This window comes from Bombina bombina, chromosome 2 (genome assembly GCF_027579735.1).
Source record: "Bombina bombina isolate aBomBom1 chromosome 2, aBomBom1.pri, whole genome shotgun sequence".
NCBI lineage: Eukaryota > Metazoa > Chordata > Amphibia > Anura > Bombinatoridae > Bombina > Bombina bombina.
This window is the reverse complement of record NC_069500.1, coordinates 1,325,998,609-1,326,021,284: the sequence shown is the minus strand read 5'-3', so window position 1 is coordinate 1,326,021,284 and position 22,676 is coordinate 1,325,998,609. Positions and strand designations below refer to the sequence as shown.

Genomic DNA, 22,676 nt, shown 5'->3' with positions numbered 1-22,676 from the left:
TTTGTACCTTGCAAACTTGTGTATGTATAATTTTTCTTTTCTTATCCTCAATAAAAATATAAAAATAAAAAAAATAAAAAAATAAAACCTAACCTGCCTTACACTAAAACCTAACATTACAATAAAATTAAATAAATTAAACAAAATACATTTATCTAAATTACAAATAAAAATAAACACTAAATTATACAAAATAAAAAAGAAATTATCAAAAATAAAAACGAATTACTCCTAATCTAATAGTCCTATCAAAATAAAAAAAGCCCCCCCAAAATAAAAAAAAAAACCTTAGCCTACACTAAACTGCCAATGGCCCTTTTGCAGGGCATTGCCCCAAAGAAATCAGCTCTTTTACCTGTAAGAAAAAAATACAAACACCCCCCAACAGTAAAACCCACCACCCAACCAACTAACCCCCCAAATAAAACCTAAATAAACCTAAGATCCCCATTGCCCTGAAAAGAGCATTTGGATGGACATTTCCCTTAAAAGGGCATTTAGCTCATTTACATTGCCCAAAACCCTAAGTTAAAAATAAAACCCACCCAATAAACCCTTAAAAAAACCTAACACTAACCCCTGACGATCCACTTACAGTTTTTGAAGACCAGACATCCATCCTCATCCAGGCGGCAGAAGTCCTCATTCAAGCCAGAAGAATTCTTCATCCAAGCGGGCAGAAGTCTTAATCTAGACGGAATCTTCTATCTTCATAAATCCGGCGCAGAGCGGGTCCATCTTCAAGACATCCGGCGCGGAGCATCCTCTTCTTCCGATGGCAGCTCCAGATAATGAAGTTTCCCTTTAAATTACGTCATCCAAGATGGCGTCCCTTACATTCCGATTGGCTTATAGAATTCTATCAGCTAATAGGAATTAAGGGGGAAAAATCCTATTGGTTGTTGCAATCAGCCAATAGGATTGAGCTTTCATCCTATTGGCTGATTGGATCAGCCAATAGGATTGAGCTTGCATTATATTGGCTGATTGAAATAGCCAATAGAATGCAAGCTCAATCCTATTGGTTGGGTGGTGGATTTTACTGTTGGGGGGTGTTTGTATTTTTTTTTTACAGGTAAAAGAGCTGATTTCTTTGGGGCAATGCCCCGCAAAAGGTCCTTTTAAGGGCCATTGGCAGTTTAGTGTAGGCTAGGGTTTTTTTTTTTTTTTTGGGGGGGGGGGGGGGGGCTTTTTTATTTTGATAGGGCTATTAGATTAGGTGTAATTCATTTTTATTTTTGATAATTTCTTTTTTTATTTTGTGTAATTTAGATAAATGTATTTTGTTAATTTAATTTATTTAATTTTATTGTAATGTTAGATTTTAGTTTAAGGCAGGTTAGGTTTTATTTTACAGGTAAATTTGTTTTTATTTTAACTAGGTAGCTAGTAAATAGTTAATAACTATTTATTAACTAGTCTACCTAGTTAAAGTAAATACAAACTTACCTGTAAAATAAAAATAAAGCCTAAGATAGCTACAATGTAACTATTAGTTATATTGTAGCTAGCTTAGGGTTTATTTTACAGGTAAGTATTTAGTTTTAAATAGGAATTATTTAGTTATTAATAGTAAGTTGTATTTAGAATTATTTTAATTATATTAAAGTTAGGGGGTGTTAGGGCTAGGTGGGGTTAATAGGTTTATTATAGCGGCTGAGTGGGCGGATGGCAGATTAGGAGTTAATTATATTTAAATAGTGTTTTTGATGCGGGAGGGCAGCGTTTTAGAGGTTAATAATTTTATTATAGTTGCGACGATGTCGGGGAGCGGCGGAATAGGGGTTAATACATTTTTTAAGTGGCGGCGATGTCCAGAGCCGCAGATTAGGGTTTAATAATTTTATTTAAGTGTTTGCGATGCTGAAGGGCCTCGGTTTAGGGGTTAATAGGTAGTTTATGGGTGTTAGTGTACTTTTTAACACTTTAGTTATGAGTTTTTTGCTACAGCTTTGTAACGTAACACTCATAACTACTGACTTTAGATGGCGGTACGGATCTTGTCGGTATAGGCTGTAACGCTCACTTTTTGGCCTCCCCGCAAAACTCGTAATACCGGCGCTATGGAAGTCCCATTGAAAAAGGACTTTTTTAAAAGTGTGGTAGTGACGCTGCGTGATGGCCAAAAAAGTGTGCGGTACAGCTATTCTGACAAGACTTGTAATAGCAGCGGTAGGAAAAAAGCATCGTTATTGGCCATAACGATGCTTTTTCACTCATAAAGCAAAACTTGTAATCTGGCTGACTGAAATGTAAAATAAGCGTACATCTCACATCGGGGTTTGCGATTTAGGTCTTTTGTGGTTTCAGGTTAGCACACATGAAGAATTGCTACCTTCAATGTGCAATTTTGAAATATTAAATATAAAATATTTAAAAAAATTAAAAATTATTATACTAAGAGGCCTACTTATCAAGCCATCAACTGTGCTGCATTCGACGGCACCAATACGCTCGCCTGACATTGCCTAACATCGCTGTCGCTGACCTGAATACGTTCTCCATAATTAACAAAAAAGCTGTCAAAATGCCGCGAACCAAGTACAGGGCGATGAGCAGCGGACTGTTGTTAACTGACAGTCATCGATCTCACTGCTATTCGACTTTTTCCAAGCTTTATTTGTATACTGTCACTAAACACCCACACTATACTAAACTGTTTAACCCCTATACCGCCGCTCCCGGACCCCACCGCAACTAAATAAAGTTATTAACCCCACATTCCTCCACTCCCGGAGCCCACCGCCACTCTAATAAAGTTATTAACACCTATTCCTCCACTCCCGGAGCCCACCGCAACCTACATTATGTTATTAACCCCTAATCTGCTGCCCTCTACACTGCCGCCACCTACATTATGTTATTAACCCCTAAACCACCAGCCCCCCACATCGCTATAAACTAAATTAACCTATTAACCCCTAAACCTAACAACCCGCTAACTTTATATTAAATATTAACTCATCCCTATCTTATAATCAATTTAAACTTACCTTTAAAATTAAATTAAACTATATTAAACTAATAATCAATTTACCCTAACTTTTATACTAAAATTACATTAAACTATATTAAACTATTAATTAACCTACCCTAACTTTTATAATAAAATTACATTAAACTATATTAAATTAATAATTAATCTAACCTAACTTTTATAATAAAATTACATTAAACTAACTTTAAATCTACACTAAACTACATTAAACTTTAAATCTACATTAAACTACATTAAACTACATTAAACTTTAAATCTACACTAAAAAAAGCATCATCTTCCATCAACGTCTTCTTCGGAATGAATGTTCCTTTAAATGATGTCATCCAAGATGGCGTCCCTTAGAATTAAGGTTGAAAAAATCCTATGGGCTGCTGCAATCAGCCAATAGGATTGAGCTTTTATCCTATTGGCTGATCTAATCAGTCAATAGGATTGAGCTCGCATTCTATTGGCTGATTGGATCAGCCAATAGGATGAAAGCTCAATCCTATTGGCTGATTGCAACAGCCAATAGGATTTTTTCAACCTTAATTCTGATTGGCTGATAGCATTCTATCAGCCAATCGGAATCTAAGGGAAGCCATCTTGGATGACATCATTTAAAGGAACATTCATTCCGAAGAAGACGTCGATGGAAGAGGATGCTCCGTGTCGGATGTCTTGAAGATAGAGCCACTCCGCGCCGGATGGATGAAGATAGAGGATGCCGTCTGGGTGAAGACTTCTGCGGGCTTGGATGAAGACTTCTGCCGGCTTCTTGGAGGATGAATGTTGGATCTTCAAAACTGTAAGTCGATCTTTTGGGGTTAGTTTTAGGATTTTTTAAGGGTTTATTGGGTGGGTTTTATTTTTAGATTAGGGTTTGGGTGCAATAGAGCTACATGCCATTTTAAGGGTAATGCCCACCCAAATGCCCTTTTAAGGGCAATGGAGAGCTTAGGTGTTTTTAGGTAGTTTTTTTTGGGGGGGTTGGTTGTGTGGGTGGTGGGTTTTACTGTTGGAAGGGTTGCGTGTATTTTTTTTTACAGGTAAAAGAGCTGATATTTTTGGGGCAATGCCCCGCAAAAGGCCCTTTAAAGGTCTATTTGTAGTTTATTGTAGGTTAGGGTTTTTTTTCTTTTTGGGGTTTTTTGTTATTTTCATAGGGCTATTAGATTAGGTGTAATTAGTTTAAATCTTTGATAATTTATTTTTTATTTTTTGTAACAGTGTTTATTTTTTTTGTAACATAGTGTTTGTTATTTTTTGTAACTTAGTTGTTAGTTTTTTGTAACTTATTAATTTTTTTGTGTAGATTTAAATTATTTGAGTAGGGTTAGGTTTCTAAATATATAATATAGTTAATTTAATTTGTAGTTTGATGTAATTTTATTATAAAAGTTAGGTTAGATTAATTATTAATTTAATATAGTTTAATGTAATTTTATTATAATAGGTTAGATGAATTATAAATTTAATATAGTTTAATGTAATTTTATTATAATAGTTAGGTTAGATTAATTATTAATTTAATATAGTTTAATGTAATTTTAGTATAACAGTTAGGTTAATTATTAATTTAATATAGTTTAATGTAATTTTAGTATAACAGGGTAGGTTAATTATTAGTTTAATATAGTTTAATTTAATTCTAAAGGTAAGTTTAAATTAATTATAAGATAGGGATGAGTTAATATTTAATATAAAGTTAGCGGGTTGTTAGGTTTAGAGTTTAATAACTTTATTTAGTTGCGGTGGGCTCTGGGAGCAGCGGGATAGGGGTTAATAACTTTATGTAGGTGGCGGCGGTGTCTGGAGCAGCAGATTAGGGGTTAATAAGTATAATGTAGGTGGTGGCGGTGTAGGGGGTGGCAGATTAGGGGTGTTTAGACTCTGGGTACATGTTAGGGTGTTAGGTGTAAACGTTACTTTTATTATACCATAGAAATCAATGGGATATCGGGCAGCAGCGAACATGAGCTTTCGCTGCTTTCATACTCCCTTTGATTCCTATGGCATCCACCGCCTCCAGGGCGTCGGATTGAAAACCAGGTACGCTGGGCCGGAATAGTGGCGAGCGTACCTGGTAGATTTTTGTTAACTTCCAAAAGTAGTCAGATAGTGCCGAATTTACATTCGGAACATCTGTAGTGACATAAGCTTCGATCTGTGTCGGACTAAGACTGGCGGATCGTATGTTATGCCACAAAATTCTACTTTTGTCTGTAGGCTTTGGTAAATAAGTAAAATCAAGCTCTCCACAATTACGCTGCGGAATTCCAGCGTATTTGCAGTTGACGGCTTGATAAATATGCCTCATAATGTAAATAAATATATATATATATATATATATATATATATATATGTATATATATATATATATATATATACAGTATATATATATATATATATATACATATACTGTATATTCTATGGATTTGTTTAGATTTTTTTATACAATATGTATAATTAATTTGTAATTGTTTTTATATTATATAATATATATTTGTATCTAAAAGTTTTTTTTTGCCAGCAGTTGCTAGCATTGTCCTGCTGTATTGTTGGTTTCAAGGTTCTTAGATACTATTAGTCTGAGCTGATGAAAAAAATTGTTATGCGATTACGGGCTAGTGGAATGCTGTAGTTTGCGTGCAAATAATATCGGCTTTCCTTGGCTTTTTGTGCACTGCAGAAATATTGCATTCTGAAAAAATATTTTTTGGGGAAAGTATCCTAGAAACAAATTGGGCATATGCATTCTACTGACAAAAATAGGGATGGTCTTTATATTTATTCCAAATTTGACCCACTTAGCGCAACTTCAGAGCTCTAGTTAATTGTTACGCGAGACAAAGTGGCACAAAAACATCAAGGGGTCGATCCGATAAAAATCGTCGCCCGCAAAAGCCGGCGACGCCAATATTTACGCTGGTTTGGTATCACATATACGGCGTAACCTAGAAGTTACGCGCGTATATTTCTGCCGTCGCCCGTAGTTTTTTGGGCTATAGGCAGGTATACCAAACCAGCGCAGTTTGGTATCCAATATGCACCTAACACCTAACGCATGCGCAATGTCTATCTCCCTGTCAACCGCGATCTTCTAAAATAAACCTAACACCTAACGCATGCGCAGTCTATCTCCCTGTCAACCGCGATCTTCTAAAATAAACGATCCCCCCCCCCAAAATCCCTAATAAAGTTATTAACCCCTAAACCGCCGCTCCCGGACCCCGCCGCCATCTACATAAACTAACCCCCTACTATGAGCCCCTAAAACCGCCGCCATCTACCTTATCTATCCCCTAATTAGAACCCCTTACACCGCTGTCATCTACCTTATCTATCCCCTAATCTGACCCCTTACACCGCCGCCACCTATATAAAAATTATTAACCCCTAATCTAATCCCCCTATACCGCCGCCAGCTATATTAATATTATTAACCCCTAATGTAAGCCCCTTACACCGCTGCCATCTCTATTAAAATGATTAACCCCTAATTTAATCTACCTACCTATAGTTACTATAGTATTTATATTAACTATATTAACTCTATCTAACCCTAACACCCCTAACTAAATTTATATTAAATTAATCTAATTCATTTATAAACTAAAATATTCCTATTTAAATCTAAATACTTACCTATAAAATAAACCCTAAGATAGCTACAATATAATTAATAATTACATTGTAGCTATGTTAGGGTTAATATTTATTTTACAGGTAAATTGTTAATTATTTTAACTAGGTATAATAGCTATTAAATAGTTATTAACTATTTAATATCTACCTAGTTAAAATAATTACCCAATTACCTGTAAAATAAATCCTAACCTAAGTTACAAATACACCTACACTATCAATAAATTAAATAAACTACAAATATCTATCTAAAAATACAATTAAATAAACTAAACTAAATTACAAAATCCGATTGGCTGATTGGTTCTGATTGGCTGATTCAATCGGATTTTGTAATTTAGTTTAGTTTATTTAATTGTATTTTTAGATAGATATTTGTAGTTTATTTAATTTATTGATAGTGTAGGTGTATTTGTAACTTAGGTTAGGATTTATTTTACAGGTAATTGGGTAATTATTTTAACTAGGTAGCTATTAAATAGGTAATAACTATTTAATAGCTATTATACCTAGTTAAAATAATTAACAATTTACCTGTAAAATAAATATTAACCCTAACATAGCTACAATGTAATTATTAATTATATTGTAGCTATCTTAGGGTTTATTTTATAGGTAAGTATTTAGATTTAAATAGGAATATTTTAGTTTATAAATGAATTAGATTAATTTAATATAAATTTAGTTAGGGGTGTTAGGGTTAGATAGAGTTAATATAGTTAATATAAATACTATAGTAACTATATTAACTATATTAACCCTAATATAATTAGGGTTAATATAGTTAATATATATAATGTAATACCTATATTAACTATAATATACTTAGGGTTAATATAGATAATATAGCTGGCGGCGGGGTAGGTAGATTAAATTAGGGGTTAATCATTTTAATAGAGATGGCGGCGGTGTTAGGGGCTTACATTAGGGGTTAATAATTTTAATATAGATGGCGGCGGTGTTAGGGGCTCACTTTAGGGGGTTATAGATATAATATAGCTGGCGGCGGGGTACGGGAGCGATGGTTTAGGGGTTAATAACTTTATTAGGTTGCGGCAGGGTACGGGAGCGGCGGTTTAGGGGTTAATAGCTTTTTTATTGTTAGGATAGTGAGGGGGGATAGCGGATAGAGGGTTAGACGTGTCGGGCTATGTTAGGGAGGCGTGTTAGACGTGTCGGGCTATGTTTAGGAGACGTGTTAGACAGTGCGAGTGATTTAGACTTTAGTCAGGTTTTATAGGCGCCGGCAGTTTCTAACGTGGCGCAAGTCACTGGCGACTCCAAAAATCTGTACTTACGCAGATTTCTGGACATCGCTGGTTTGTGAGACTTGCGCCACTTTAGCAAGTGACGGCGCCGCATATTGGATGGCTCGAGTTGCGAGCTGAAACTGTGGGCGACGTGGGTTCCCTCGCTTGCGCCACAAACTGCGATCTATATCGGATCGCGCCCCAAAGATACATTTAAAAGTACAGTTACACTCATAATAACACTGTCTAATAATTTTTTTTTACAAAAAATGGCATTAAATTTGTTAAGGGCTCAAAGATATGAGGTCTCAGGTGTTAGAAAAAAGGCATGCAAAGGGAAAATGTAATTTGTATTGTAAATATATATTTCTATATATATGTGTATATACCTATACCTGTATATCTATTCCTATAGCTATATACAGTTGTAATCAAAATAATTTAATCCCCATTACAAATCAGGTTTATTGTTAAGATGTACAGACTTTCAGCTGTTAGCATTAAAGAAATCAAACAAAAGCAATTGACATAGTTCAACACAACAAATGCTTCAAGTGGTCGCCCCAAATTCAACTGAAAATGCAACTTTTAATGAATTCTGCAGTCTCAAAACTATTCAACCATCTTTAGTACTTAGTAGAGGACTCTTTTGCTGTTATGATCTGCTACAAACAAGAGGCATAGCCAGATATCAGCTTCTGGCAGCATTCCTGAGGAATCTTCTCTCATTCCACAATGTCTTCCAGTTTAGTAATATTCTTGGGTTTGCGTGTTGCAGCCGCCTTCTTCAAATCCCACCAGAAATGTTCTATGGTATTTAAGTCAGGTGACTGTGGTGGCCACTGTAGAATCTTCCAGGACTGAAACCAAGCCTTGGTGTAATATGAGATATGCTTGGGATCATTGCCCTGTTGGAAGGTCCAATGACGCCCAAGCTTCAGCTTCCTCACAGACGGCATGACGTTTTTGCCTAGGATTTCCTGATACTTTAATGAATCCATCTTGCCTTTAACACACTACAAATTTCCTTGCCAGAGGATGTAAAGTAGCCCCAGAGCATCACCGAGCCACCACCATGCTTAACGGTAGGCAGAGTGTTCTTTTCAAAGTATGCTTTATTCTTCTTCCTCCAGACTTACCTCTGATTCATTGGGCCGCAAAGTTTCTGTTTTGTTTCAAAGCTCCACAGAACAGAATTTTAAAACTTCTGTGGCTTATGTATATGATTTTGAGCATATTGGAGCTGACTTGTGCTTTTGGATCAGTAGTGGTGTACGTCTTGGAGTTCTGGCATGGAATCCTTCTGCGTATAGTATGTGCCTTACTATGCAAAATGAAACCTCAGTGCCTGCTGCCACCAAGTCTTGCTGCAGGTCTTTTGCAGTCACTCAAGGGTTTTTCTCAACCTGTCTTCTCAGAAATCTGGTTGCTGACGTTGATAGCTTCCTTTTTCTGCCCCGTCCAGGTAATGTAACCACTGTTCCTTTAACTTTGAACTTGCAAACTATGCTTCCAACTGTGTCTCAAGGAACATTCAGTGCCTTTGCTATCTCTTTGTATCATGTTCCTTGTTTGTGAAAGGCGATGATCTCTTCTGTTAACTTTTTGGATCATACTTTTAACTTAGCCATATTTCTAACATTCAGTCAAATGTGACACTAAACAAACCCCTAGCCAGTTCAGGTATTTCATGTGTTCTAGCTCAATCACACCTGGTGCAGTTAATGAAACCCTTGATTAGTTGCATCAGAAGTCCTTGAGACAGCACCTGTTTTGCATATTTGTGCTTTTGTGAGGGAGTCTTTTCAGGGGGTTAAATAATTTTGATACATCAGAATTAATTAAAAGTTGTATTTTTAGTTTAATTTGGGGAAACTACTTGAAATATTTGTTGTGTTGAGATATTTCAATTGCCTTTGTTTGATTTGATCAATGCAAACAGCTGAACGTCTGTACATTTTGACAATAACTTGAGTTGAAATGGGGGTTGAATAATTTAGATTACAACTGTAGGTATAGATATTTATTTTACATCAACAGTATCAGATATACATAGAAATAATAAGTACATTATTTTCTATGTGAAGAACACAGGAATCTAAAATATACGTTTTGTGCAATGCGTTTCGTGATTTAGATTTTTTAATGCGGTCAGAGTAGCGCATATGAAAATTTAGTTATCTTATTTATTGAAATATTACATGTAAAATATTTAAAAAATATATATAGATATATTCTATGGATTATTTAGAATATTTTATAGTGTGTTTAATAATTTTGTTAATTTTTTTAGTATTTTATATGTATTATTTTAAAACATGCCTTAAAGGGACATGAAACACAATTTTTTTCTTTCATAATTCAGATAGAGCATTCAATTTTAAACAACTTTCCAATTCACTTATGTTATCTACTTTGCTTCATTCTCCTATTATTCTTTGTTGAAAAGCATATCTAGATAGGCTCAGGAGCTTGGAGCTAGCTGCTGATTGGTGGCTGAACTTATATGTTCATTTTCATTGGCTTACAAATGTGTTCAGTAAGCTCCAAGCCCCAGGAGTGCATTGCTGTTGTTTCTTCAATAAAAGATATCAAGAAAATGAGGCAACATTGATAACAGAAGTAAATTGGAAAGTTGTTTAGAAATGTAGAATCTATCTGAATCATGGCAGAAACATTTGGGGTTTCATGTTCCTTTAAGATCACTAAGTTTTCATGATGCACGTTACGCATAATTCATATGTTCTTCACATAGACACGCGCAAAAGCCTCCACCTAGAGTAGTTTGCGCTCGAGCAGGAGTGCTAAATAGTGATCCACTCATAATCTAGCTTGAGAGAATTATATCAGACACAAATTTATTTGAAATTGAATTTAGGAGCAACACATTGTGTAGGAGCACGTTGTGTGCGCTCATGTAACTGTATATACTATATATACTGTGTATATGATGAAACATTTTTCTTCTTCATATTTTTATGGAGCTCTGCACCACAACTGATTTCACGGACTAAATCATGCACTAAAACCTTATTCATAGGAAGAGTACTGTTAGCATTGTTGCAAAAATGAGAAGGTTGGAGACTGTTAATATAGCATTGGAGCTATTGTTATGGTTTTGTTTTATTTAAAAGAAAGGAATTAAATAAAATATTAAACTGGTTAAAATAAAAAACACAGTATCAAATTAAAAGCATTAGATAAAACTATGTGAATATCAGATGAGTACATACTTCACTTAAAGGGACATGATACTCATATGCTAAAGCACTTGAAAGTGAAAATATCACATGAACATCTCTATGTAAAAAAGGGACATGAAACCCATTTTTTTATGATTCAGACAGAGATTACAATTTTTAAAAACCTTCCAATGTACTGCTTTTATCAAATTTGGTTAATTCTCTTGGTATTCTTTGTTGAAGAAGCAGCAATGCACTACTGTGAGCTAGCTGAACATGGGTGAGCAATTGACAAGAGGAATATATGTGTGTACCACCAATCAACAGCTAGCTCCATTTAGTACATTGTTACTACTGAGTCTACCTAATAATGCTTTTCAACAAAGCATACCAAGGGAACAAAGCAAATTTGATAAGAGATGTAAATTGCATTCTCGACAAAAAATTGGGGTTCTTGTCCCTTTAACTATAATAAATAAACTTTATCTTTTTATTTATTTATATAACAGTCATTTTGGTAGAGGATTTTTTTGAATAGTGCCGCCCTCTTTTGATCACTGCTAATCAAGCAACTCAAATTGATATTTTCTTTTAATCTGGCAATTTCCACCCATATTCTTATGCATTCATAACAAAACTTTTGCAGTTATCTTTGCAATAAACTTTCTCTTTTACTTCACAATCTACTTTGCAAAGTTGACAAAATTGAAAGGAACCCCCCCCAAAACAAAACAGTTTACTTACAACTTTTAGATTTCAAATTCCATAAACAGTTTAATAATTTGCTTAGTGCAGCATTTCAGACATTCTTTTATAAATTGTAACATAATCATTATTTGCTAGAATTGTTTTAGTAAATAATTGTACTTTAAAAATACTTCTAACATTTTAGAGAGCTAATTATATGTCTAAAACTACTGTGCAATGAAAGTTTCATTTTCATGATTTATTAGTATACAGCAAATTTTAGAAAGTTTAGTAGTTAGAAAAGTGTCAGCTTTAATTGACTCAGCTTTGTCAACATAAATTAGGTATGGTCCAATTTTGTTTTGTACTTATGTAACAATATATTCACACAGAAGCAGCAAAAAAAATTTGAATAAAGGAAAGTGGAAACTCACTAATACAAAAAACAGCAAATGCTAAATATAAATAAGTAAAAAATAAATTAGTTACAGCTATTAGCCAAATTATGTTATGAAAATGTTCAGATTTTTTTTCTTTCATAAAAAATAATACAAAAATAAATAACTCAACCAGCAATATTCCTATCTTTCATTTGGGAAAACTGCTCAGTGTATGTAAATTTATAAAGCTCCTATGTTGTTCTTTAATACCAGTGAGCACAAAAATATTTTACCGACTGGATAATAAGTTTTATTTTTGTATAAAAAGTTTTGATGATCCATGCACAAACACATATTTAAGGTTGATTATATGTACAGAGAGCTTGTTTGTGAACCCACTTTACACACTTCTAAGATGGAACAAGTAATTTGCTATGTGAACAATTATCTTGATGCCAGCAAATACAAAATACAATGGATAAAACTCCAGACTTCTTTAGTGTAATGGTAGCTTCCTAATTAAAAATTAAGTTTTATTTTAATGTATGATGTGTTTAAAATTCTCTCTCCACAAATCTACTGTTGTAAGTCAACCAGTTGTGGGTAGATGATCTGCTTTGCTAATAACAGAAATATCCTTAAAGGAAAATATTTAATTGATAGCAACAAACACTACTGCCAAGCAGAATAGTTAAATTTTTTAAGCAAATGCAAAAAAGCTGGGATATTAAACTATATGCTTAACTTTTCAGACAGTAGTATTAATACCATAAACTACATCATCCATGACATCACAGCAGTGGTATGTTTAGGTTTTGTGCTGCCCTAGGCACTTAAAATTCTGCTCCCCCCCCCACAGGTTTTGACTTTTTTTTATCCATAATATTTTTTGAGATTAGGGGGCAACATGACATTTTTATATTGTTTTCATGGCATTTCTAAAGTAAATGAAAGGAGAGGAGGGAGAGGTGGGAAGATAAAAGGAGGAGGGGAGGGAATGAAGTAGGCATCTTTAACTTGACTATGTGCATTATATTAGAAACCATTTTGTTTATTAAACAGTTTTCTGCTTTTCACCATAACACCATTACTGAAAATTTGCCCTACTATTGAGCATGTTTATCATGATACCCCATGACAGCCTTCACAACTCCTCTATGAGGGACTAGGGATAATCACAGCTCATTTTTACACACCCTCACATATTCCCCTTATCCATTAATGACTTGGTGTTTTAATGCTGTATCCCTAAACTAGATCTATGTTTTGTCCCATACTAGCACCCTCCTCGATCCCACAGAATATGTAGTGCATCCGTTTGAGCTGTGTTTGTACAACTCATAGAACTGTGTCCTCTACATAAAGGTGTCACTGTTGGTAGGTACTATAGGTGTGCAACCCAACTCACCGCCCACACATGCCAATGCTGGTTTGAAGGTGTAGCTCTCCATAACTATCTCCATCATTTTCTGTTCATTGCTTTTCAGTGAAGATAGTATACCACTGAGTTTCTGTTCCTCGCTTTTCAGTGAAGATGGTATGCCACTGAGCCATCACAGGATGGTCTCTTTGGGTTTTTGCTTATCACCCACTAGGTGCTACAGAATCCTGCTGTATTGCAGTATTTCCCATCCCCAGATCCAGCAGGGGAAGGAGTACCCACTGTACTAGGGTCAGGGCACAGCTGCTACTGGGCGCAGCCATGAGACACACGTGACCAACAGGAAGCTTCAATTCTCATGTGTGGTGATTATAACTAAAAGCAATTAAAGAGGGTCACACTACTTTTATCCATAAATAATTCATTATTAACAATCAGCACCACTTCAATGTGGAATAAAATGTCATTTTTACTCTGTGCTCTTTACAGCATCCCTTAAAGGGACAGTCTACACCAAAAATGTTCTTATTTAAAAAGATAGATAATCCCTTTATTACCCATTCCCCGTTTTTGCATAACCAACATAGTTATATAAATACACTTTTTACCTCTGTGATTACCTTGTATCTAAGCCTTTGCAGACAGCCTCCTTATCTAAGTGCCTTTGACAGACATGCAGTGTAGTCAATCAGTGAAGACTCCTAAATAACTTCACGGGAGTGAGCACAATGTTATCTATATGACACGTGTGAACTAGCACAGTCTAACTGTGAAAAACATTCAAAATGCTCTGAGCTAGGAGGCGGTTTTCAACTGTTTAGAAATCAGTTTGAGTCTAGCTAGGTTTAGCTTTTCAAAAATACCACCAAGGGAACAAAGCAAATTTGATGAGAAAAGTAAATAGGAAAGTTGTTTAAAATTGCATGCCCTATCTGAATCATGAAAGTTTAGTTTTGACTTTACTGTCCCTTTAATCAAAAAGTGCCCCCCATCTTCCCTAAATCTGACACCCTAGGCACGGCCCTTGTTGGCCTACACCAGAGCTTTTCAATCTTTTCATGTTGGTGACACACTTTTTAGACCTACATAATTTTGTGACACAGTAATTCAGTTGTGCTAGCAAACAGGAGGTTAAACTAACTTGTTTTAAGAGATACAGACACATACATAAATTATATAACAAAAAATGTATTTACAAGTAACAGTATGTGTGTGCAAGAATTAAAAAAAGTTTATAAGCACCAATAGCTACTTACTATTTTAATGGGATGTATGAGGTTGATGAAATGAACAGTTTCTGAATATTTGGTGGAATATTAGATAAAGACACTCACATTTCATCATCAAGCAGCTGTCCCACTCACTGACTACACATGCAGTCACGAGTCGATTGAGGAGACTACACGTGCAGTTAGGAGCCAATGTGCCATCAAAGCCCCAATGGGAATAGTTTCAGTTCCCACTGAGCTGCGCCAAAATGTTAAGATGATCTGTGACCCACTAGGTATCAATCACGTGTCAAACATGTGATATGCATAGCAGGCAGGTGGAAAGTCGGAAACCATAAAAATGTTTTTTAAAAAAATTTGTGCTGAAGCAGGGACACACCTACACACTGCCACCGACTCACTAATGTGTCACGACACACAGTTTGGAAAGCACTGGCCTACACCATAATATTCCCTTGCATCACAGATTACATAACAGAGACAGCCACAAGGTATTAAAGGAATAGTATATTTCCTCTGACATCACATTAGCCACACAAATCACACAAAATTACAGTCTGCAGAGAACATACAGGTTAATTAATGGGCTTAGCTAAATTTAACATACCAAAAACAACCAAACACACATTGTCATAAGATGCAACTCCACAAAACTCCCTTTAGATTAAGTAAGGATTATTATCCAGAGCAGAGACTAAGGATACTGTATTAATATGAACACAACAAAACGTTTTATGTTATTATTAATACATAGGTAATTTTATTTTAGTTATATCTTTTGCTTCCTTTCCAATATTACTCCTTTGCAGATTGTTTGTTATTGTTGGTGTACAAAGACAAATCAGAAAGGACAAAGGGACACAAAGAGAGAAACAGTGTGACATTAGAAGATATCTGTGGCCTGGATCCAGGACTCTCATATGAGGGCATGAGCCAAAGTCTGGCTATCATCTGTTTCTCACAAGTTGTAATGTTGGGATTTGATAACAAAGACATTATGAATGCTTGGGATGTACGGATCCGCTACAGCTTGGGAGAAGGTAACTGAGTTTTAATTACAATACCTTAAAGTGATATGGAACACCAAAATTAAGGATTCTTTATTTAGATAGAGCAATACAATTAAAATAAAAATTTCCAGTTTACTTATATTTTTTTTTTAATCTTAATCTTTTTGTTGTTGAAACTTAGTTCCTTTTCCATGAGGACACACTGAGGTAGGCTCAGGAGTGAAACCATGTCTAGAACACTATATGTGCTACATTGTTACATACATTGTTGTAAACACAGCTGCTAAATAGCCATTCATCAAAGGATATCAAAATAAATAATATTTTCCTAGTTCTTAATGCATTGGATGGAAATTAGGAAAGGTAAAGCATTTATATAGCAAAAGTATCAATATGTTCTGTTTGAGCAGTTACTACAGTTGGTGAAATGATTGGTTATTTAATCATAGACTGATTTTAGTTCACAGATTTCATGTTGGAGTATTGCCTGGTACCAAGTTGGAAAGTGGACCTGCTACACTTCACTTGTGTAATGACATTTTAGTTCTTGCAAGAGATCTTCCACCTGTAGTTATTGGACAGTGGAAGTTAACGGACCTGCGACGTTATGGAGCTGTGGCCAATGGGTTTGTCTTCGAGGGTGGAACAAGATGTGGATACTGTAAGTAATTTGTTTTCTATGAATATATTAATTGCATGGGTATGAAATGATTAGTTTATAATTAATATCAACCATATTGTCAGCTTGAACAGAATTATACGGACACAATCATATACTATTCTTTCTGTGTGCTACCTTAGATCAATAAGCAATTTATGAATGAAGCACAACATCTGATATCTGTATATACATAACTCTGCTATGCACTGTGTGCAGTTTAATGTGTATAACAATTAGAAGATAATTATTAAGTTACTCAATACAAAGCACATTAATTCTCCACAAGAATGTAAACTGTTAGATTTGCAAATGAGGTGACTTCCTTGTTCCAAAAATAAATCATTTTAGTGCTTGAATTTGTAGTTTGGCTATGGCCCTATATATTTTAGGCCAGATTACAAGTGGAGCGCAAATTTTTGAGCCTGTGCGTTACTGTGTTTATCCCAGGGGTTTGTGCTCGTCTGGCTTATTGCTGGTATTACAAGTTGAAAGTAAACGTGGTCGCTTGAGCACGAAGGTGATTTATGCTAGAATGATAACCGCAACTTCAGAGCTATGGCCAACTGTTTTGCAAAATATGTGTCACAAAATACATCAAAAATACATTACAAAGTACACTTACACTCATAATAACACCATCTAATAAATATTATTACAAAAAATATTGCACACAAAGTTTTTAAAGGCTCAAAGATATGAGATCTCAGGTGTTAGAAATAAAAGGCATGCAAAAGGCTTGCGATACATACAGTACATATACATGTTTTAAGATGTATATGTATGTATTTATATATGTTTATATGTATATACATATGTATTTCTGTATTTAAATGTGTATATAAGTATTTACAGACATATATACACACACATATAAATGCATTGGAGCCCTTTTTATGAAATCATGAAAAAATATATTTTTGCAATATTAATTTTTTAAAAAGGTTTTAACTATGTATTTACTGTAAATATTTCACATTCCAATTTTCTGCACATAGCAGAATATGTTCTATGTATTTCTAAATATATTTTCCTATATACTTGTATATATCTATAAGTATATATAACCATGTGTATATATAGGTATAGATAGATGTATACAATATCAAAATAACATCATAGATATGTAGAAATATGTATTTATGAATAAATAGAACATATTCTGCTATGTGCAGAACATTGGAATGTGAAATATTCTTATTTTCATGTTGCAAATGAGAATATGTAATCGGGTTTGCATGAAAGAGGAGTGTTTTTCCCCCATTATTTTTTCTCGATTGAACTCTATGGGGGAATACGTGAACATGCACGCGATATTCTAACTTAGGCTTTTTGCGCTAGTCGGGTTAGCGCAAGAGTAAAAACTGTTTAAAGCAGTTTAAAACAGTTTAAAGCTCAAGCAGAAGCGTTAATTTGCACTCCACTAGTAATCTGGCTCTTTATGTTTTATTTTATATCACTTGGGTCACTATATAAACATATTTTTACCTGATTTAATAAGTGTGCCTCATGGCAGAGTGGTGGTAATGGTGTGTTATATTGATGACATCTTTATTTGAGAAGGTTCGTATAAAGTCTTAAATAAATTTAAAAAAATGTAATAAAATATTAGACATACATAAAAAATTGTCAAAAGTGTATATAATTTTGAGTTCTTTTGAGAATAAATATGGGGGGGGGGTAATTGAATCTTACCCATCTTGCGAAAGATGTCTTCCTAAAGCATTTTTCCTAAAAATGAACAAAAATATTAAATATTTTTAAAATTATCTAATTAAATGTTAGATCATAAATTGAAAAATTGAGCTCTATATAAAAAGACAAATCTAATTAATGAATACACTTAAAGGGGCAGTGTATTGTAAAATCGGTTTACCCCTTAATATATTTTCAATGACTTGTTATACCATATGTATAGTTTAAAACGTATGGGAATTCGCTCCTTTATATATATTTTTGTATATAAAATAGATGACTTTGCTTAATTTAAATAACAACCCAATGAAATGGGCTGAGCTTGGTAGAAGAGCAGGCCTCACTCATTATCTTTTCTTTCTTTGTTTAAATAAATCCCTCCTTATCTCTCTATACAGAGTAATTCCAATATTTTGGGCCCAATTATATAAAGCTCTCTGCTCTGGTGATAATATGTAAGTCTCGTCAATACTGTGAGGTTCCTCAAACAATTTTATAAAGCCAAATTTTAGTTGTTAAGAACTGAATGACAACATAATAGTAAAAAAACAACAGTTTTTCTACATGTACAATTTCTCTATGTATACAATTTCTCTCCAAGCTGGCGAGTTTTTTTATCATTAGGCCCTTACATAGAACAATGGAAAGTTAATATTTTAGCACCTCGTTGTCCAATCCCCTACTAGGAAAGTAATTTTTTCCAAACCTTGTTTAAATAGCGTTTCTATAATGTTCACTATAGTTGGGTATACAAAAGTCAAAATTAGCTATTTTGTAAATAATTTGACTTATTTCAGCAGGTAAAATTGATCATTGGGAACACATTGAGGGAGAAATAAAAAAAAGTACACTGTCCTTTTAAGGCTTATTGCTTAGTCTAGAGAAATACTTTATCAAACATTGGCGCCCCTTTATCCTAAACAATTCCTTGGGCATTAATCCATGTTAAGTTTTTCTGTATAAATAAGGGGCACTCACTTTACATAATAATGTTAATTGTAAATATTTTGTTGTGATTTATATACTAATTATGGTTATAAAGTATTGTGAACTGAAGGGTTGATATATGCACATTGTTTGCTTATGCCTGGATTTGTATCTAGCAATTATGTACCAGAACCTGGTAAAATAAGAATATTGTTTTACTATAGTAATTCAAATAGGGACCACCAAAGAAAATTATGGGGTATGCCACTCTGTAAAAGGTGGAGCTGTATATAGGTATATTATCCAACTGGAACACTGGTGTTATTTTTATTTTTCATTAAATGGCTTGTTCCCCAGAAGCATCAATGAAGAAATGCCAGTTAACATGTTCCTGGAAAGATCATTTGATCTTTGTTGTGTTTATTCTTCAGTTGTCTTAGTTCCCCCTCTTTGCCCTCCCCCTTATAATTAATGTTGGTAGAGATATTTAAAAATATCAGTATAGATTTTGTGTGGAAATTGGTAACTGAAATACCTTTAGGGAGTATGACTTACTACTCTAGAAGAAGGTCTAACATATTATATGAGTGAAAGCTGAATGGTCAAGGTCAAGAACCACACAAATGTCTTCCTTATCTGTTTTTTGTCTGTTCTCTTGTGGTGAATACGTCTTCTATTTCTCAGGAATGAAGATAATGTTTTGTAGATGATCCATTTATATAGTGGATAGGAAATGGAAAGCGCTAGAGCTATAACCTTCCAGCAGTAGTAATAAACTCTCCCCTAAGAGTTTAGCAAATAGTAGGAAAACTTTAAACAAATAAAGCTATACAAAAACTACTACAGGGCTGAAGGCAATGTAAAATATAATATCTTAGATATAATAAAAAGATATATGTTACAAAGAAAAAACTAACTAATATGAACCATTAGAGGAATAAATGTATTATATATTCTAGGTAGAAAGATACAGTGAATAGCTAGTATTAAAAGTAACCAAAAGTATCACAAAGTAAACACAAAATGTATCTATTGATGCAAAACACAGTCCATATAGCAAGAAATTGAAGCTGTTCTGCAAGATGGCATCCTGGCAGTGATCGATCTGTAAAGGACAAGGAGATATTCCTGGTGAATTACATATGAACAAAAGGGTCAAGTCATGCACTCACAGGATTAAGGATCTTTTAGGCATTGAGAGCACTAGTGGCTCTTATGATGTGGATATCCAGGATAGAGATCTGAGCACTCCTCGCGCTCCTCGCAGATGCGACCTCTCCTAGTGATTGCTGATGACGTTACAGTGGTCTGCAATTCACATGGATAGAGCCGACACTTCTCCTCACGGTGACCACCAATGTGAATTATCTAACAGCCTCTCAAGCCATTCTAGGGAGGGACCTGATGTTTAAAGGTGTTAAGATCACTTTGTAATCCCCAGCAATAGCAGAGTTTGATAAAGGCCTGGAAGGGGCTGAAACGCGTTGCTCTATTTTGTTGTATATTTTAAATAAATCTCTTACTGTTTTACCCAAATCCTGTTGTCAATACCTTTAAATCACTTTAAGCTACTACTTTTAGCTTTTTTGAGCACCTGTGGTATGCTATTGCTGGGGATTACAAAGTGATCTTAACACCTTTAAACATCAGGTCACTCCCTAGTAATGGCTCGAGTGGCTGTCAGATAATTCCCATTGGCGGTCAGTGTGAGGAGAAGTGTCAGCTCTATCCGTGTGAATCGCAGACCATGGTAACGTCATCAGCAATCACTAGGAGAGGTCGCATCGGCGAGGATCTCTATCCTGGATATCCACATCGTAAGAGCCACTAGTGCTCTCAATGGCTAAAAGATCTTTAATCCTGTGAGTAGTTCTATGTGCATGGGTCTTGGCCCTTTTGTTCATACGTATTTCACCAGGAATATCTCTTTGTCCTTTACAGATCGATCACTGCCAGGACGTCATCTTGGAGAACGCCTTTGGTTTCTTGCTATATGGACTGTGTGTTATAACAATAAATACATTTTGTTTTTACTTTTTGATACTTTTAATACTAGCTATTCACTGTATCTTTCTATGCTTAACCTAGAATATATAATACATTTATTCCTCTAGTGGTTCATATTAGCCTGATTTTTCTTTGTAACATATATCTTTTTATTATATCTAAGATATTATATTTTATATTGCCTTCAGCCCTGTAGGGGCGCAGTAGTTTTTGTATAGCTTTATTTGTTTAAAGTTTACATCTCGTTTTCTGATCCTTTTAAAAAATCGATAGTTTTGCTTATTTTTAAATAACATTGCTCTGATTTTCAGACTCCTAACCAAGCCCTCAAGTTTTAGGACGTATATCTACTCCAGCTCGCTTCTGTTTGTGTAAAGAGTCTTTTCATATGCAAAGGAAGGGGGGGGGGGGGGGGGGGGGTCTGTGTTCCAGTAACCTTTTAAACAGAGCTAAATTGGAAGCTCCTAAGTAACGGCTAGATTACAAGTTTTGCATTAGGATAAAAGAGCAGCGTTAAGAGGTCCTAACGCTGCTTTTTTACTACCGCTGGTATTACGAGTCTTGCAGGTTTAGGGGCACCACACACTTTTTTGGCGTTACCGCAAAACCACTTACGTATACTTCGTAAAGTCTTTTTTTCTATGGGACTTCCATAGCGCCGGTATTACGAGTCTGTCCTGGGAGGCCAAAAAGTGAGCGGTACACCCTCTCCTGTCAAGAGTCCTACTGCATTTTAAAGTCAGTAGTTATGAGTTTTATGGTACAACTATGTAACATAAAACTCATAACTAAAGTGCTAAAAAGTACATTAACACCCATAAACTACCTGTTAACCCCTAAACCGAGGCCCTCCCACATTGCAAACACTATAATACATTTTTTAACCCCAAATCTGCCGCTCCGGACACCGCCGCCACCTACATTATATTTATGAACCCCTAATCTGCTGCCCCCAACATCGCCGACACCTACATTATATTTATGAACCCCTAATCTGCTGCCCCCAACATCGCCAACACCTACATTATATTTATGAACCCCTAATCTGCTGCCCCCAACATCGCCGACACCTACATTATATTTATTAACCCCTAATCTGCCGCCCCAATGTCGCCGCAACCTATCTACACTTATTAACCTCTAATCTGCTGCCCCCAACGTCGCTGCCACTATAATAAACATATTAACCCCTAAACCTAAGTCTAACCCTAAACCTAACACCCACTAACTTAAATATAATTTAAATAAATCTAAATAAAATTACTATCATTAACTACATTATTCCTATTTGAAACTAAATACTTACCTATAAAATAAACCCTAAGATAGCTACAATATAACTAATAGTTACATTGTATCTAGCTTAGGGTTTATTTTTATTTTACAGGCAAGTTTGTATTTATTTTAACTAGGTAGAATAGTTAGTAAATAATTATTAACTATTTAATAACTACCTAGCTAAAATAAATACAAAAGTACCTGTAAAATAAAACCAAATCTAAGTTACACTAACACCTAACACTACACTATAATTAAATAAATTAAATAAATTAAATACAATTACCTAAATTAAATTAAATTAGCTAAAGTACAAAAAAACAACAACACTAAATTACAGAAAATAATAAACAAATTACAGATA

The 22,676-nt window shown here is 34.6% G+C and overlaps 1 protein-coding gene across 4 annotated transcripts in view; it reads left to right on the top strand.

Moving 5' to 3' along the window:
• The window catches only part of DOK7 (docking protein 7), a 397,628-nt gene that overhangs the window by 28,560 nt on the left and 346,392 nt on the right, over positions 1 to 22,676 (top strand). For all 4 annotated transcript variants that reach the window (XM_053704185.1, XM_053704184.1, XM_053704183.1 and 1 more), the window contains exons 4-5: positions 15,547 to 15,777; positions 16,208 to 16,408. In XM_053704185.1, the coding sequence (XP_053560160.1) occupies positions 15,547 to 15,777; positions 16,208 to 16,408 (432 nt within the window). The remainder of the gene's footprint in view (positions 1 to 15,546; positions 15,778 to 16,207; positions 16,409 to 22,676) is intronic.